Below are 18,035 nucleotides of genomic sequence, written 5' to 3'. Positions count from 1 at the left end.
ACGCCCACCTCCTGTAAGGCAATTCCAGCCTAGGAGGAGACAAATTCCACCCAGACAGCAGCAATCACGTGCGTCACTGTGGATACTTCTGCGTGACACATACGGGGAGAACATGAACAAATGGGATGGTAAACCTACTTCAGCTCTTTCAAAGAGAGTCAGGGATCTGCAGAGTGGCAGAAACAGAGGCAGCAATGCCAGGAAAGTAGCTGTCACTTCTTCAGCTCCCGAGAGCAACTGCAATTGTTCCAACAGTTGCAATTTCTCTCACAACAACACCAATCATTGTGTACACCCCACATGCCATGTTCAGCATTAGGGGTGCCCTGCCTCCAGCCAGGAGGAGGAAAGGGATAGTGGAGAGAACCGAATCTATTGGAATGTATTCATTAGGTGGCCTGGCAGTTCAAGAGTTCGGAAATACAGGGCTTTAGTTGACACAGGTGCTCAGTGTACTTTATTGCCATCCAATTGTAAAGGGACAGAGTCCATTTCTATCTTTGGAATCACAGGTGGATCTCAAGAGTTAACTAAGATACAGGCTGAGATCAGTTTAACTGGTAAAGAGTGGAAGACACATACTATTGTAACTGGTCCTGATGCGCCTTGCATTCTGGGAATTGACTTTTTGAGACAAGGTTGTTTCAAAGATCCTAAGGGTCATAAATGGGCTTTTGGAATAGCATCTGTAGAGATTGAGGATGATAAATTGAAATTGTCTATTAGACCTGAACTTTCTGATGAATCTGCAGTTGTGGGACATCATGACATAGAGGACCTGGAAGTGCCAATTGCAACTCAAACTGTTCATCATAGGCAGTACAGAACTAACCGTGACTCTTTGTTGCCCATTCATCAGCTGATTCGTCAATTGGAGAGTCAGGCTGTCATCGAGAAAGCTCATTCACCTTTCAACAGTCCCATCTGGCCTGTGCGTAAACCTACGGGCGACTGGAGACTGACAGTTGACTTTCGTGCCCTCAACGAGGTGACGCCACCCATGAGTGCAGCTGTGCCGGACATGCTGGAACTCCAGTACGAGCTGGAATCGAAGGAGGCTAAATGGTATGCAACCATAGACATTGCTAATGCTTTCTTCTCTATTCCCATAGCAAAGGAGTGCAGGCCTCAGTTTGCATTCACCTGGAGAGGAATCCAGTACCAGTTCAATCGTTTGCCTCAGGGGTGGAAACACAGCTCAACCATCTGTCACTCAGTCATTCACAATGCACTGGAGAAAGGTAAAGCTCCAGAGCACATCCAGTACATCGACGACATCATTGTGTGGGGCCAAACTGCTAAGGAAGTCTTCGAGAAAGGTAACAAAATCATTGACATTCTGTTGCAAGCAGGTTTTGCCATTAAGAGAGACAAGGTCAAAGGACCTGCCAAAGAAATTCAGTTTCTGGGAGTGCGGTGGCAGGATGGTCGCCGTTACATTCCTCAGGATGTGATCAACAAAGTCTCTACCATGGCAGTTCCCACCAGTAAGAAGGACACACTTTCTTTTCTTGGTGTGGTGGGATTTTGGAGACTACACATTCCCGGTTTCAGTCAGATTGTCAAACCTCTGCATGATGTGACTCGTAAGAGAAACAATTTCGAGTGGGGACCTGAACAACAAGCAGCCTTTGATCAGATCAAACGAGAAGTAGTCCATGCAGTGGGCTTAGGACCTGTGAGATCTGGTCCGGACATTAAAAACATTCTGTACACGGCTGCCAGTGACAATGGTCCAACTTGGAGTCTTTGGCAGAGAGCTCCAAATGAGACACGTGGTCGTCCACTTGGTTTCTGGGGACGTTGTTACAGAGGTTCAGAGACAAATTACACTGCAACTGAGAAAGAGATTCTAGCAGCCTATGAGGGAGTGAAAGCAGCTTCTGAAGTGATTGGAACTGAGTCACAATTGCTTTTAGCTCCTAGACTGCCAGTTCTTAACTGGATGTTCAAAGGCAAAGGTTCATCACCACATCATGCCACAGATGCAACCTGGTCTAAATGGATGGCTTTGATAACCCAACGAGCGCGAATGGGTAATCTTGACCGACCTGGTCTGGTAGAGGTGATCACCAACTGGCCGGAAGGCACAGACTGTTCCAAACCTCCAGAGGAGAAAATAACTCGTGCTGAGGAAGCTCCTCCCTATGGTGATCTCTCTGATCAGGAAAAGAACTATGCTTTGTTCACAGACGGTTCCTGTCGTCTTGTTGGGAACAAGCGAATATGGAAGTCAGCAGTTTGGAGTCCAACCAGGAGAGTTACCGAAACGAAAGATGGCGAAGGAGAATCCAGTCAGTTCGCTGAGGTAAAAGCTGTTCAACTTGCTCTTGATGTGGCTGAACGTGAGAATTGGCCTATCCTTTACCTCTACACCGACTCGTGGATGGTAGCCAATGCTCTATGGGGTTGGCTAAAGGACTGGAAGAAGAATGGTTGGCAGAGGAAAGGAAAGCCTATTTGGTGTGCTGATCTATGGCAGGACATTGATGCACGGCTGGAGAAAATTCCAGTGAAGGTGCGGCACGTAGATGCACACATGCCTAAGAGCAGAGCCACTGAGGAACATCAACATAACCAGAAGGCAGACCAAGCTGCTAAGATTTCTCAAGTTGATACCAACTCTGATCTTGACATTGACCTTGATTGGAAACACCGAGGTGAGCTGTTCTTAGCTCGGTGGGCCCATGACTCATCTGGACATCAAGGCAGAGATGGAACATACCGATGGGCTCGTGATAGGTCAATTGACTTGTCCATGGACGCTATCACCCAAGTCATCTATGACTGTGACATTTGTGCTGCTATTAAGCAGGCTAAGCGAATTAAACCCTTATGGTATGGTGATAGATGGTCAAAGTACAAGTATGGTGAAGCCTGGCAGATTGACTACATCACTTTACCTAGATCTCGTTCTGGCAAGCAGTATGTGCTAACGATGGTAGAAGCCAGCACTGGATGGTTGGAAACCTATCCAGTTCCACATGCTACTGCACGTAACACCATTGTTGGTTTGGAGAGACAGATCTTGTGGAGACATGGAACTCCAGAGAGAATCGAGTCAGACAATGGTACTCACTTCAAGAATAATCTTGTGAAAAGCTGGGCCAAAGAGCATGGTATTGAATGGATCTATCACATACCCTACTATGCACCAGCTTCAGGGAAGATTGAACGCTACAATGGTTTGCTGAAAACCACCCTAAAAGCCATGGGGGGTGGAACTCTGAAAAACTGGGACAAGCATTTAGCAGAAGCTACCTGGTTGGTAAATAGTAGAGGTTCAGTAAACAGAGCAGGACCTGCACAATCAGATTTGGTTCAAACAGTAGACGGTGATAAAGTTCCTGTTATACATGAGAAGAATCTGTTAGGGAAAACTGTTTGGGTATTTTCTCCTTCGGGCGAAGGGAAACCTGTCCGAGGGGTGGTATCTGCTGAAGGTCCTGGTCATACATACTGGGTAATGCAGGAGAATGGTGAAATCCAGTGTATTCCACAGAGAAATCTAACCTTAGCTGAGAGAGTTTAAATTCAAGCTGTTAGGAGTTTTCTGTTCTAGGTAACATCGGCGCCCAACACTGAGAAAAATCTACAGTACGTGAGCACGAACCCAACATCATCTGGGAGTCCCTGTTCTGAGCTTTTGAATCACCTACATCTGATTGAAGTGTGAACTGAACTTGTATATATTGTTTTAGTGTAAATATTGGTTTAGATTAGATTGGATAATTCTCAGCGATACTCTGAGCGAAGTAGACAGGGGTGGATTGTGCTAGTTTGAAGCAAGCTGGAATGTTTTGGTAACAGAACTAGATAACGGGCAGTGAAATGAAAAACAATTGTGTCTACTTCTCTCACAGTCACGCTGAGAACTCTGGGAAGAAGAAAGACTTTTTCTCCATTTTGTTTCTCACTCTTGCTTTTGCCTTGGACCTGGTCACATCTCATTAACCCTGCTCCTACTAACCCTGCTCCCTAACCTCTTGGCCGCACCTCTTTTCTTCCTGAGAACTGGGGTAAGGTTGAGAGGGCCGGGGGGAGGTGTTGGGGTGGTTTGAGAGCCCCTCCTGGGGACTTAGGTTTCTGGGAGGGGAGTTGTGCTTTTGTATTGTTTATCCTTTGTATATTTCTGTATATAATTGTATATAACTGTATATATTGTAAATAGCTGCTTGTAAATTCTGCTAGCTGTAAATAAATTGCTTCATCTATATTCCCAGAGGCCGTCTGAGTTAGCTGGGGCAAATACAAAAGTGTGGGAGGGGCGGGGTAACCCCCAAACCATCACAAAGGTGTACCACAATTCCTGTGCACGTTTGAATATAGCTACTATTCAGTCACTGAATAGAAAAATATCAGGTTTCAAAGAAACTTGCTAGAATAGGAAGAAAACAAAACAACTTTATAAAGAAAAGCTGTTTACTGAGTGATCTTCTACAGTGCTCCTTTAACATTTGTGATCTATTTTTGAAAAGGAAGCGTATCAATAGAGAACTACCTTAGAAATGTAAGCAGATTCAGAAACAGAATGTACCATAAGATCCTGGCTCGCTGACAGTGCTTCAGGATGAGATCTCCTCTTGCTTCAGTTTGAAAATTTTCATCTTAAAATAATACTAAATTACTTCATTAGAAATGAAAGCACAGGTCTCTTACACAAACACATTTTATATGGGAGACAACTAGCATCCTTTTCAGTTACAGCAATGAGGAAGTGAGGCTATGTTTAACTAGTCAGAACTGCACAACAAAGATCAAAAGTGCAACGAATTAACACCATCTTTATTGAAGGGCTTCAGTCTCTGATGCTTTAAGGTACATATAGCAGAAGTGATGCACAATGCACATGAATTTGAAAAAAAGGTGAGTTGCAGAACAGTGATCATCAGTCACTCACCTTCCAACTACCGCAGGCTTTACTTGCAAAAATAATAGTATAAAGCATAGCATCTCACTATTTAAAATCATCATAAAGCTGTGCCCACACTTATGAAACATCATAGTGTGATAGTAACTCATTGATTTTCAAAACCAGAATTACAGAACAGAAGGATAAGGCAGGAAATGAGCCTGTTCAGATAATTTGTCACTTTCTGAATATATCTAGTTTGATAAACTACACTGGTGGCTATTACAGAGATACAGGGAAACTCCAGCAAGGTTACCTACTTGTAGACAGCACTGGCATAACGCTGTTCTAAAAGTTACCTCCTTAACCAAGATAGTCTTTTCCCTAAATAACTTAATAACCCTATTTTGCCAGAAAACACAAAGCAGGATAATCCCACCATAAGAAAAAGTATTAGAAATTAAAGAACAAGAAGTAATAAGACATAGAATAGATGCTAAGATCAAAACACTTCAGTTCTCTTTTAATTAGAGGGAAAATAGACTATTTTCCTATTCCTATGCATGAGAAAATATTAAATAGCCAATGTATTAAAAAGTAATATACCTACTTGCCAGTGATGGTCCTCCAAAGCTGTGCACCTGAAATTGTAGGAAGATAAGATGAAATATAATGTGTTATAACAGAAGCAACATTGTTAGTTTTCTTTATTCATAAGGAATGTTCAAATTTGGAACAAAATTACTGAAAAAGTCTGTGTATCAGTCAAAACAGGAAGGGTATATTAATTGGAGTGGCAGTTATTGAATTGTTTTCTGTATATGGAACATATGAATTGAAAATGTAAATGGAACAGATCAGTATCTTACAACACAACTTGTACTCTACATATACAAACTCACAGACACTTTCTACATTCCTCATGTAATAGTCTTGCCATCTAGTGGTTGGCTCAAAGTACAGACACTGGCAAGGTTTTGAGTGGGACTTCATTAATTTCAAGTCACTACCACAAGACTTCTGCAGTACTACTTCAAGAATCTGACTGTTATTGAAGTCTGTGTACTCTGCATTGCCATCAAAGGCAAGAGTAACATTTAAAAAGTTAACTGTAGTAAAATAATCATTCTGTAAGGTGGGGAAAACAGTTCTTCCTAGTCCTACCTCTGTGGCGAATGATTAATAATTGCAAGCAATGGGAGTGAAATACATAGAATCACAGAATCATAGAGTCAACCAGGTTGGAAGAGACCTCCAAGATCATCCAGTCCAACCTAGCACCCAGCCCTAGCCAGTCAACCAGACCATAGCACTAAGTGCCTCAGCCAGGCTTTTCTTGAACACCTCCAGGGATGGCAACTCTGCCACCTCCCTGGGCAGCCCATTCCAATGCCAATCACTCTCTCTGCCAACAACTTCCTCCTAACATCCAGCCTATACTTCCCCCAGCACAACTTGAGACTGTGTCCCCTTGTTCTGTGGCTAGTAGCCTGGGAGAAGAGACCAACCCCCACCAGGCTACAGCCTCCCTTCAGGCAGCAATGAGCTCTGCCCTGAGCCTCCTCTTCTGCAGGCTGCACACCCCCAGCTCCCTCAGCCTCTCCTCATAGGGTTTGTGTTCCAGGCCTTTCACCAGCTTCGTCGCCCTTCTCCGGACAAATGAAGACAGGAGGGCATTCTTACTGCCTTAGTTCACTGTGCTAGTTTGAGCCTAGCTGGGATATTTTATTGAGAGGAATTAGATTACAGGCTGTGTTTTTGTATAAAAACAAGAACACATAGATAACAGAGTTGCTCTCTGGTTTTGGATGCTTCCCCTCTCTCCAACCTGCCCTCTAACTAATCTGTCTGCTTCCTAACTCCCCTGGCTGATTCTCCAACTCACCTTGAACGTAAGGCAAAGTCTGGGGTAAGGTAGAGGGGTGGAAGGGAGGTGGAAGGGTGGTTGGGAGCCCCCCCTGGGGACTCAGGTTTCTGGGAGGGCTGTTGTGTTTCTGTATTACCTTTTAACTTGTGTATTTCTGTAGATATTGTAAATCTCTGCTTGTGTATTGTGCTAAACTGTAAATATAAACTTCATTCTTTAATTTCCAGCTGCTGAGTCTAGTCTGGGTGTCTGAGTCTAGGGGGGGTGGGTAAGACCCAAACCATCACATTCAGTCAATATTGGTGTACCTTGGATTTGGTCCATATAAAAATATATTACTACTTACATCTAAAAGAGAATTTATGTAAATCACCACCTCCCAATTTGTCAAGTATTCAACAAAAGTGGTGATTTATATGACACAGAGCCTAAAAATCAAATGATGAGAAGCTTTTTAAGTTGGTCTCTGAGCTTGTAATACTCAGGGCAAGATGCAAAATGGTAATGAAAATTCCAAAGGAGGTAATGACAATAAACATACTTCAGAAAAAGTTGTACCCAGTGAATAATACGTTTTGGTAGTCACAAATTACAGGGCATTACATCAAAGAGGAATACTTTGCTTCTGTGACACCTACTGTAGCGTGTTCAGGTGACTTTTCAAATACTTTGCATGGGGATTCAACATCAAACAAAAGGCAAGTAAGACACTTTAAATAAAATCTTCCTGAGAATTATAGGCTGATGATAAGCACTTTGCTAAAGAATTTTCAAGATAGTAATGAAGTACTGGACAGCAATAAAGAAAAAAACAAACAATAAACCAAACAACAAAACACAGGCCAAGCCAACAAACAAATGCCTTTAAAACCTGGGTATATTGACCTAAGTCTTTACACAAACTGAAAACTAAACATACAAAACATTGAAAAAAAAAATACTGCTTATTCTTATTACAGTTGTGCTAAAAGAGGTAATTTCTCAGTCTATTTATAAAGTTGGCTAATCTCTATTTGGTCTCCCAAACTTCCCAACAATTATGTTATTAATGTCAGAAGTATGAATGTTTAAGAAAAGTTTATACTTTAGAAAATACTTAGCAGTAAAGAAAACTTCATACTTTGAAAATACTTAGCAGTTAAGGAACAAGAATGACTGAGTACTGATACGAATTACACTCATACTAGAATGAATCTCTTAATGTCCTTCCTATAAAACACAGCAAAACTTTACTGAAGATGTTAATACATCATCATAGATACATTCTCTCTGAAATGAGCTAATGCTTTTACAATAACCATAATATCAAAGTAGGTTTAGTAATGAACCAACCTACTCTGAAATGCAGATGTTTAAGCAAGGAACAGTATCAGCCTACTGCCTTACCTTTTATTCTTGAGAATACCAAATCCTTTATTATCTGAAGAATTAGCACTCCAAGTATGATGAGAGAAGTTAGATGATACACTCTCCAAGGGGTCAGTGCAACAAACCTAGAATGTGAAGAATTAAAAGAAGGTTGAATATCAGATTTTCTGGAAGCATATGTAAACCATGCTGCTATTAGTACTGAAAATAAAGAGGGGGAAAAATAGATGGATATTGTGTTGATGAAATTTAGGTTTTCCTCACAACCCTTCCATAGGAAGCAAACTTTGAGAGTCTCATTTAAAGATGCAATTATTAAACATACATTGAGCCTGCAGTAGGTGTTGTCCATATTGTATTAAAGCACAAAGTATAGAAAAATATGTATTTCATAGGAAATGATACTTTGCAGAATAATTATGGGTTTATTAGCACAAATTTTATTGGCACAATGCATACAAAAAAGGTTACACATTTTTTTGTGCTTCCTATAGGGGTCATGTTCACACAGTATCTTTATACGCATAGCCAGTCACTAGTGGTGTGCCCCAAGGATCAGTGCTGGGCCCAGTCCTGTTCAATATCTCCACTGATGATCTGGACGAGGGGATTGAGTCCAGCATCAGTAAGTTTGCAGATGACACCAAGCTAGGAGCAGCTGTGGAGCTGTTGGAAGGTAGGAGAGCCCTGCAGAGGGACCTGGACAGGCTGGATGGGTGGGCAGAGGCCAGTGGGATGAGATTTAACAAGGCCAAGGGCAGGGTTCTGCACTTTGGCCACAACAACCCCAAGCAGCACTACAGGCTGGGGACAGAGTGGCTGAGAGCAGCCAGGAAGAAAGGGACCCGGGGGTACTGGCGGATAGTAGGCTGAAGATGAGGCAGCAGTGTGCCCAGGTGGCCAAGAGAGCCAATGGCATCCTGGTCTGCATCAGGAACAGTGTGGCCAGTAGGACGAGGGAGGTTACTCACGGACTGTGACTCCTTCACAGTCAGTGTGTCAGCCCTCAGGTGCTCCAGCAGTGCAGATTACAAAAGCTCTTTGCAAGCCATATGTCAGAGAGAATTACGTTCTTGAAGCCTTTACTGGCTCAAAGCTGCTAAGGTCACCCCTTGTTGATTTTTGGCATATGTTTATCATAAGCTTACAAAAAGGTTAGTTAGTCCAACATGCTGGGATGTGAAAACCACTTGTTATGCTAACAGTGACAGGATTCAAAATTCTTGTAGGAATTAGTAAGATGATGCATAGCAACCAGACTAACAAAAAGTTTCAGTGGTATTTGTGCTTATTATTGGGAATTTTCCCTCCTTTTTATGAAATAGTTTGCTTAAGTATTTCTAACATGCATATATATCTGACAAAACTGAAAGACTCCAGAATGACATCACTGACGTTGTAATATACTGCCCAGAAATACTGCTGTTTAGTAGAAGAATCAATAGCTATGCTTACTCAACTAACTTTTATGCTCTCTTTTTAAGCAATAAACAGAAGTTTGAATAGTCTGATTTTTTCCTTCAAGTGGTGTGGAAGTAAAAAACATTACTAGAGACATTGACATGATTTATTTCCTCCTGAAATTCTGCAGTATTTAGTGAGATATGAATCAGAGAATCTACCAGGTTGGAAGAGACCTCCAAGATCAGCCAGTCCAACCTAGCACCCAGCCCTAGCCACTCAACCAGACCATGGCACTAAGTGCCTCATCCAGTCTTCTCTTCAACAGCTCCAGGGACGGTGACTCCACCACCTCCCTGGGCAGCCCATTCCAATGCCAATCACTCTATCTGACAACAACTTCCTCCTAACATCCAGCCTAGACCTCCCCTGGCACAACTTGAGACTGTGCCCCCTTGTTCTATTGGTGGTTGCCTGGCAGAAGAGACCAACCCCACCTGGCTACAGCCTCCCTTCAGGTAGTTGTAGACAGCAATAAGGTCACCCCTGAGCCTCCTAGAACTGCATGTTACAGAATGACTTAGCATTTAACAGGGCAGCTTACGTGACAAATGTGTGAATTTGCAACTTCTGTGTGAATTGCTCTTAGATGTAAATGATTTTCATATTAACCTTCTGTAAACATAAAAATGCATTTATCTATAAATTCCAAACGTTTAAGTATTCCACAATTTCTAAATCCAGAACTCAATAACCCAGTGTTTCTCCTGTTTTTCCTTTCAGTGCATCCTGCTCTGAGCCAAAGTATAGATACTTACACAAGAATCACTGTGCAAAAACCCTCTCCTATCCCTGTACAAAAAAATGCAGATAGATACTGAAGGCAGAAAAAGTTATGCATGACTTCTTTGCAGAATCTATTTAGAGAACAGAATTTGGTAGAATTGTATTTACATGGTATTTAATTCCATCTGCATGTCTGAAAGATACACAAAACCAGTTGATAATAAAATGTTGCATTGCAAAATTATCTGCAAGTAAAGCTCTTGGGGAATGAAGAAGTTAGAGTCACATTTCAGTACCTGTGGCTTCTGGATTGGATTTACTACCACGTGTTGCATTCAGACAGGTATACAAAACAAAAAAAATGAGGAAGTGGAAGTTTAAATTACCTAAACTATAAACCTTCTAAGTCTACCATGACATCAAAGTCACTGTTATGTCAGTGAAAACAAGGGATGATAGTTCCATGGAAGCTACAATTATTTTGAACACATAACACTCAACCTGGCTTCCTTTCTTTTTTTCCCTTCCCCCTCAGAAACAGCCCCAGATGACCTTAATTAACCAGCACTCTGGCACAGTACAGAAATCTTAATCCCATTTTCTCATACAGTAGCAGCAGTTTGATGTTAAACAAAACACCTCTACCATGTTGCCCTCAATCTTCTTTTCTTTAATGCTCTCATTAGTCCTGTAACATCCACCATGGTGCATAGCATATCCCCCTAAACCATCCATTGTTCTCAAAATTCTACTTACTGTTTGAAAGGCCACATTATTTTGAGTTAACACATGAAGAAATAACCATTTCTCTCGAGATAACTGCTTCAGACACAATCTGTAATTTTTAGCACAGTAAATCCAAGCCACGCTGCCATTTGTCCATTCTCCTTTGTTCAGGATTTCCATCTTCTGCAAAGCCCTCATCCTGGATTTGGTCCTAATTGTTCAGTAATGCTTGCTTTCCCTCAGTTTCTCAACTATCACATTTGATTTCTTTTCTAATTGAGCCCGTTTTCATCCTACTATTTGAAAAACCCTGTAAACTGTCCAGATTTTTATGTAACACTGTCTGGCTCTTAAACAATGCCAATTTTCATTCCTGTAAACCAATATCTCAGTCAAAACTATTATGCAAAGCGTCACGAAAAAGCTGTTGAGATAATGACTTTAATTTTCTGTTCCACTTTTCTACCTCCAAAAGCCTTCAAAAGTTCTGACAATTTATACTGGAAAAGTGACCATAAGCTTAAATCTGACCAAATGAAATCAAGTAGATTAAAACTATACCATTAACTTCTGTTCTCCTCAGAATTTTACCTTTGCTTGAAAAAGCAAATTCTGAAATTTCACCTTCTAAGAAAGAAAAATAAAACCCAAATGAAAACCACAAACATCTTTTTAAGCTTGCAGGCCACACAAAAATGTAGTGTGTAAGAAAATAACCACAACACTAGTAAGTTACAAAACCTTGGTTAAAGTTAGCAAATTAAGACAACAGACTAGAAGGAATTAGCAACCATGTAAGACATTTATTAATGCACAGTGAATTTAAAAACTGCCTATGTCATAATGTTTTTTCTCTTATTATAATTAATGTATTGTAAATTATGACAGAAATATATACATAACCTATTGTACTACTACTGTAGTACTCTTACTAGAGCTTGAGGCAAGATTACAATCTGCATTACACTCTTTGCTTGTGTGTTATTCTGATTCGTTGGATTTGGGGAATGTAATTCCAAAACAATTAAAAAAAATAGGTATAAGATTTTCTGTAACAAAGGTAGCTGAATATTGAAATTGGCTAAATTCAAAACTGCATGTAGGATCTGGCTGCTGCAAGAAGAAAAATACTCTGTACAAGTAACATATAGATGTGTTTTCCTGACTTGGGGAGACACAACAAATTTAAGACAGTGACCTGAAGGCAAATATACTACAAACTGGACTCAAAATTACAATATCCTTTCATGAATTTTTAGTTATGTTTTATTCCAATTCTCACTTAATGCAGTTTGTCAATCTCCCTCCTGTCCACCACCAATGACAGATTTCCCACATATATTCTAAACTCAATAAGTATTTTGAACCAAATACTTTCTCCCTAAGAATTTAAAATTGGGCAGAAATAATTCTTTTGGTGTTAATCCTGCTTGGTATGCTCTAAGATTTGAGTGTGGAGAGAGAGCATATGTCTCAGAGGGAGAAAAATAAGGTATTCTGAAACAGCTGAATTACTGCATACCTGAATTAAATAGGGAGTAAACCATTTTATATATTGCACCTTGCACTTTCAGTAAATGGACTCACAAAAAACCCAAGGCTTTTAAAGTGAAATAATAAAATGAATTTAGACAGTACAACCATACAGAGTCTCTCTGAATTTCATACTAATGGCATCCGATGGCATTCTGATAATGAGGAGTTGGATGCTGCTTGGATGGACAAAAGCCACATGATTCTTGTACAAGGACTAAGTGAATCACCCTTAAAGAAGGGACCACACACACTGCTGGGGGAAAACAAGCACCAACCTTGCAACCTCAAGGCAGCACTGACAAAATACTAACCACCACACCAGCATTCTAGGTATAACATCACTAGCACAAGATGACCACCTAATACCAGCAAGACCAAGACTCAAAGAACATTTCGTAAGCAGTGGAATTGCTACAGTTCAGGATGCCAAGTTCACCAAGACCTCCTGCTTGATGGAGCAGTTCCTCAAGGACTACATTTCCAGTGGTACCTTCGTCAATGTTGACAGCATGCAGAAACTTACAGCCCCTTTTCTCAAACACTTGAAACAGAAAATAACGACCTAACTGTAACAACACATATATAGAATTATAAACACCTACAACAGCTGAGTCACCACGAACCAGGCTGACTAGGTGGATCTCTGTATTGGGTTAATTCTCAGCAGAGCATCTTTTGCAGGGCTGTGTTTTGCAGTGCTGTGGCTGGGTGTTGATAACACACGAGTATTTTGGCCACTGCTGAGCCACACACCAATGGTTGTGCTTTTCCAATATTTTCTTTCCCCCAACAGCTAGGTTGAAATATGAGCAAGATCTTGGGAAGGGACACAGCCAGGCTAGCTGACCCAAACTGACCAGAAGGGCATTCCATACCATATGACATCAGCTCAGATACAAAAGCTAAGTGAAAGAAGGATGTGTGGGGGGCATTTGCTGATGACTTTCATCCTCTGGAGCAATCACTATGCATACTGAAGCCCTGCTTCCCAGGAAGTCAGTGGATAGCATCTGCTAATGGGAAGCAGAGAATAATACCTTTGTTTACTCTTGCTTCCACATGCATCCTTAGCTTTTGCTTTTCACTCTATTAAATTGCTTCTGTCTTGATTCATAGAATCATTGAGCAGTCAGGGTTCCAACCCCACTGCCATGGGCAGAGACACCCTACCCTAGATCAGGCTGGCCAGAGCCTCATCCAGCCTGGCCTTAAACACCTCCAGGGATGGGACCTCAACCACTCCACCTCCCTGGGCAACCCATTCCAGGCTCTCACCACTCTCATGGTGAAGAACTTCGTCCTCACGTCCAATCTGATTCATGGGCCTTTGGTTATCTCTTCCCTCTCCCCTGCTCCTCTAAGAAGGGGAGTGACAGAGCAGCTTTGGTGGGCATGTGGCCCCTAGCCAGGGCCAAACTGCCACAGTCTCAAATAAGAAAAGGAGAAGCAGCATCACGCTGCAAACACCCACAACACCAACACCAAAGCAGGGAAATCTGAAACTATATTTAAACAACTGTTTCATTTTCAAAGTGTCAGATTTCATACACAGGGCTGCTAACACCTTTCCTGACGTTCTGCACTCTCACAGCACAGAACTTTACTGGCCATCACACCTGCTCCAATGTACCTACTAGCTTGTCTCTACCTCTCAGATCTCCCTGACACACACAAGCAATACAAGCCATCTCTCCTCATAGGCAGTCTTAAGAACCGTGAACTTGCTCATAGAGAAAGCTGAGAGGTTTGTGGTCAATGGCACAGAATCTAGCTGGAGGTCTGTAACAAGTGGTGTTCCCAAGGGATTAGTAGTGGCCCCTGTCCCATGTATTAAATCAAAGACCTGGATAAAGGGATAGAGCATACACTCAGCAAGTTTGCTGATGACACAAAACCAGGGTGGGGGAGGAGGTTGGCTGACACACCAGAGGGCTGGACAGACTTGGGCAGAAAGTAACCTTATGAAGCTCACCATGGGTAAGAACTTCACCCAAGGAAGAATAACCCTATAGATGAGCACAAGTTGGAGGCTGAGCTGCTGGAAGCAACTCTATGGAAAGATACCTGGGAGGTGTGATGGACAACCAGGTGACCGTGAGGCAGCACTGTGTGCCCTAACTGCCAAGAAGGCAAACGATATTCAGGGACCCATCAAGAAAAGTGTGGCAAGCAGATCAAGGAAGGTTATCCTCCCCCTCCCCTTGTCCTAACTTTTGCCATTCTGATTCATCTTGACAGTAAGAAAGTAGAGTGAATTGTAATTTTTGATAAAATCACTTACATTCTGGGAAAAGTTACTCCTGAGGAATTTCCAACTGAGACATAAGGAGAATTTTGCACAAATACAATCAGCCATTGGAATAACTTCCCCAGGGAAGTGGTGGAATCCCCAGCATTGTACACCTTTAACATATAGAATCATAGAATCGACCAGGTTGGAAGAGACCTCCAAGATCATCCTGTCCAACCTATCCCCCAGCCCTAGGCAGTCAACTAGACCATGGCACCAAGTGTCTCATCCAATCCTTTCTTACAGATGAACAGGGTACCAGGCCATCTTGTCTAGACTGTGCTTCTCAAAGAAAGGCTGGACCTGATGATCCTTGAAGTCTCTTCCAACCTACTGCTTTATGAACTTCAAACATTAGCCATTAAGCTAGGTGCAAGAAAGACTACCAAAAGAAATTTCCTACAGCCATTATATAACACATGCAATATACCTATGATCAAAGCTGGACAAAAGAATAGCAAATGGATTTCCCATCACCTGCTATTCCTTAAAGCACAGGAATCTACTCTGTTAAACCTTAGCCTCAAAAATGGTATCAGTTGGGTTGCAATGAAACATAAAACATTATGACTCTTCCAAATTGCTGAAAAAAAGAGACAATCTTTGAAGTAAGCAGAAAACCAGGGCAAAATCATGTATATTTCTAATTTACTCAAAAGCAAGATAGATTCAGAAGTGCCTTTGGTCACCTACAGAGTGAAAAACCCATCTTCACTGTTTTTCACATAGAATCACAGAATCAACCAGGTTGGAAGAGACCTTCAAGATCATCCAGTCCAACCTAGCACCCAGCCCTAGCCAGTCAACTAGATGATAAAAGTCAACATAAATTAGACATCACATACACTGTTCCTGGGATTAAAGAGGATAAAATTGTTCTTAAAATCTTTGCACAAAGACATTTTCTTGTGTACCACAAAGATGCAATAAGTTCTCCTTTCAGGACCTGCAACTCATGTTTAAACACCACAATTTCGGATTATAGTGGAATTTGCAATTAATCGACTTCATCACTTGTTTGCCTCTCATTCTCTTAAGAGGAAAGGTAGTTCTAGACACACACAAATCAGTCTTAGAGTCTCAACAGCATTATTAGACAGCGTCCTAATTGATAAATCACTCCACATGGGCAACCAGGCACACAGCAACATTTCAGATTAGAATATGAAATACGCAGGCACCGCCAAAACCTAAGACCAAGGCAAAGTCCTGAAGAAGTTCCAATAGAAAGACAAAGTCTTCTCCATAGAAATAAATAGAACAGCATTTGTAAACACAACCACGAATGTATCTCTACCTTAATTTCTGGGGCTCATCCAACAAAACTCTTGACTAGCAAAACTTCAGTGGAAAAAAGAGTACCAAACTGGAACACTTCTCTAACATTCCTGCTGTCCTCATTCCACAAAGCTTCCACTAAGCAGGCAAAACAAATGGAAAAGCTCCCAAACCCAACTCGAACTCTGAAGGAATAGCCCTCAGCAGCTGCGCAGCGCTAACTACGGGCTCAAGGCCTGATTTCACGAGGTTTCAAAGCCCTGCACAGAACCGCAGGCCCTTTGCTCATTTCATCTGCGAGAAATGCAACTTCTCAGAGAGTCGTGCTGCAGCCGCGCCGGTCAGCTTGGATCTGAGGCTCTTTGCTATTGCGGGGGAAATAAGGGGAGGAGGGGCCGAATGCAGACACAGAGGACGAAGAACCTGATAAAGCAGATGCACACAAGGTATGGGCCGTACCCTGCCCTGGAGCGGCTGTCGGGGGCAGAAGATGAGACCGAACAGGTGCATGATGAGGAAGCGGGTCAGGTGGTCTTAAAGGGTGGTTGGGCGACAGGGATGGGAAGGGGACGGGAACAGAGTAAATACTCTTCCCGGAGGACGAGCGAAGCGCGGGCAGGAATAGACTCCTGTCGCCCGGCGGGGCGGCGGCAGGCTGGGCAGGGGCTTCCTTCTCCCGCGGGGAAGGTGGTCCCGACCCCCCGCCCCGGCCAAGCTCGCTCACCAGAAAAACAGGTTTGCGCAGACGAAGCCGCCCAGGCTGTGGAGGGGCCGCTCCCAGCTCAGCGCCGCCGCGATGCAGCAGCCCATCGCCAGCCCTGTCTCCCCCAACAGCGCCACCGCGGCTCCGCATGACACCTCCGCCGACTCTGCATCCTCGGCCGCCGCCGCGCCCTGTTCCTCGAGGGCCTCCGGTCGCTCCCGGCCTCCGCCACGCTCCCCGGCGGCCTCCAGCTGCGACTCGCGGGGCTGCGCGGACGCCGCACTCGCCATCGCTCAGTGACGGCCACCCAGCTGCCGCCGGGGCGGGCCGGGCCGGGCCGGGCTGGCAGGAGGTGGGGCAGAGGCGCGGCCCTGTTGGGCAGCACTGGGGGCGCGGTCCGGAGCGCAGACGCCCCACCCACCAACCGGCGGCGCTGACGTCACACCGAGCCGCGCACCCGCTCCGGGCAGCAGGCGGCGCGGGGCGGCGGTGCGCGTGTGCGCGGCAGGCGGCGCGGGGCGGCGCGCGTGTGCGCGGCAGGCGGCGCGGGGCGGTGCGGGGCGGCGCGCGTGTGCGCGGCAGGCGGCGCGGGGCGGTGCGGGGCGGCGCGCGTGTGCGCGGCAGGCGGCGCGGGGCGGCGCGCGGGTGCGCGGCAGGCGGCGCGGGGCGGCGCGCGTGTGCGGCGCCATCTCCTTCCCTCGTCCGCGGCTGTGCCTGCCGCCGCTTCCCTCTCACACCTCTGACCCACGCCCATCGTTGCTGCCCAGTCTGTACAGTTTAGGAATGGCAGGCGGTGAGGTGGCACTGCCGGTGGGTTAGAGCATGGCTGCCCGTGCCTCGAGGTGAGTGGAGGGACCATCGGGGTTCAGCCAGGTTGCATAAGTGACAGGGTGGAGGCGCGGAGGGTTTTGCCTCCCTCCCGAGGAAGGCTGGGCAGCAAGTTGCCGCCTCGATTTGGGAAATGAAGGATGCTGACATCCCAAACAGTGGGATGCTTTCCCTGGCCTGCAAGAGCCAATGGACCCACAGAACAGAGGTATTTTATGTCTCAGATTTGTGAAGAGCCGGGAGCTAGGTGGAGCTACACAGAGCTAGGCCTACCTGTTGAGAGAGTTTCACACATGTACACGAGCCTCGTTAGTGTACCCATGTGTGATGGTTTGGGTTTTACCCGTGCCCCTCGTCTGTAGAATTCACCCAGACTAGACTCAGCCATCTCTGCAAATAC

General features: G+C 44.1%; 1 protein-coding gene across 1 annotated transcript in view; it reads right to left on the bottom strand.

Annotated features, from left to right (window-relative positions):
* RETREG1 (reticulophagy regulator 1) overlaps window positions 1-17,136 on the bottom strand; it is a 55,587-nt gene extending 38,451 nt beyond the window's left edge. Inside the window, exons 1-3 of the mRNA XM_064161194.1 lie at window positions 16,829-17,136; window positions 8,106-8,212; window positions 5,463-5,493 (exon numbers count right to left, since the gene is read on the bottom strand). Of these exons, the coding sequence (XP_064017264.1) occupies window positions 5,463-5,493; window positions 8,106-8,212; window positions 16,829-17,097 (407 nt within the window). The 5' untranslated portion in view covers window positions 17,098-17,136. The remainder of the gene's footprint in view (window positions 1-5,462; window positions 5,494-8,105; window positions 8,213-16,828) is intronic.
* Window positions 17,137-18,035: the final 899 nt, after the last annotated feature.

Source organism: Pogoniulus pusillus, chromosome 21 (genome assembly GCF_015220805.1).
Source record: "Pogoniulus pusillus isolate bPogPus1 chromosome 21, bPogPus1.pri, whole genome shotgun sequence".
Classification (NCBI taxonomy): Eukaryota; Metazoa; Chordata; class Aves; order Piciformes; family Lybiidae; genus Pogoniulus; species Pogoniulus pusillus.
Note: the sequence above shows the minus strand (reverse complement) of the source record. Positions and strands in the feature narration are given on the sequence as shown.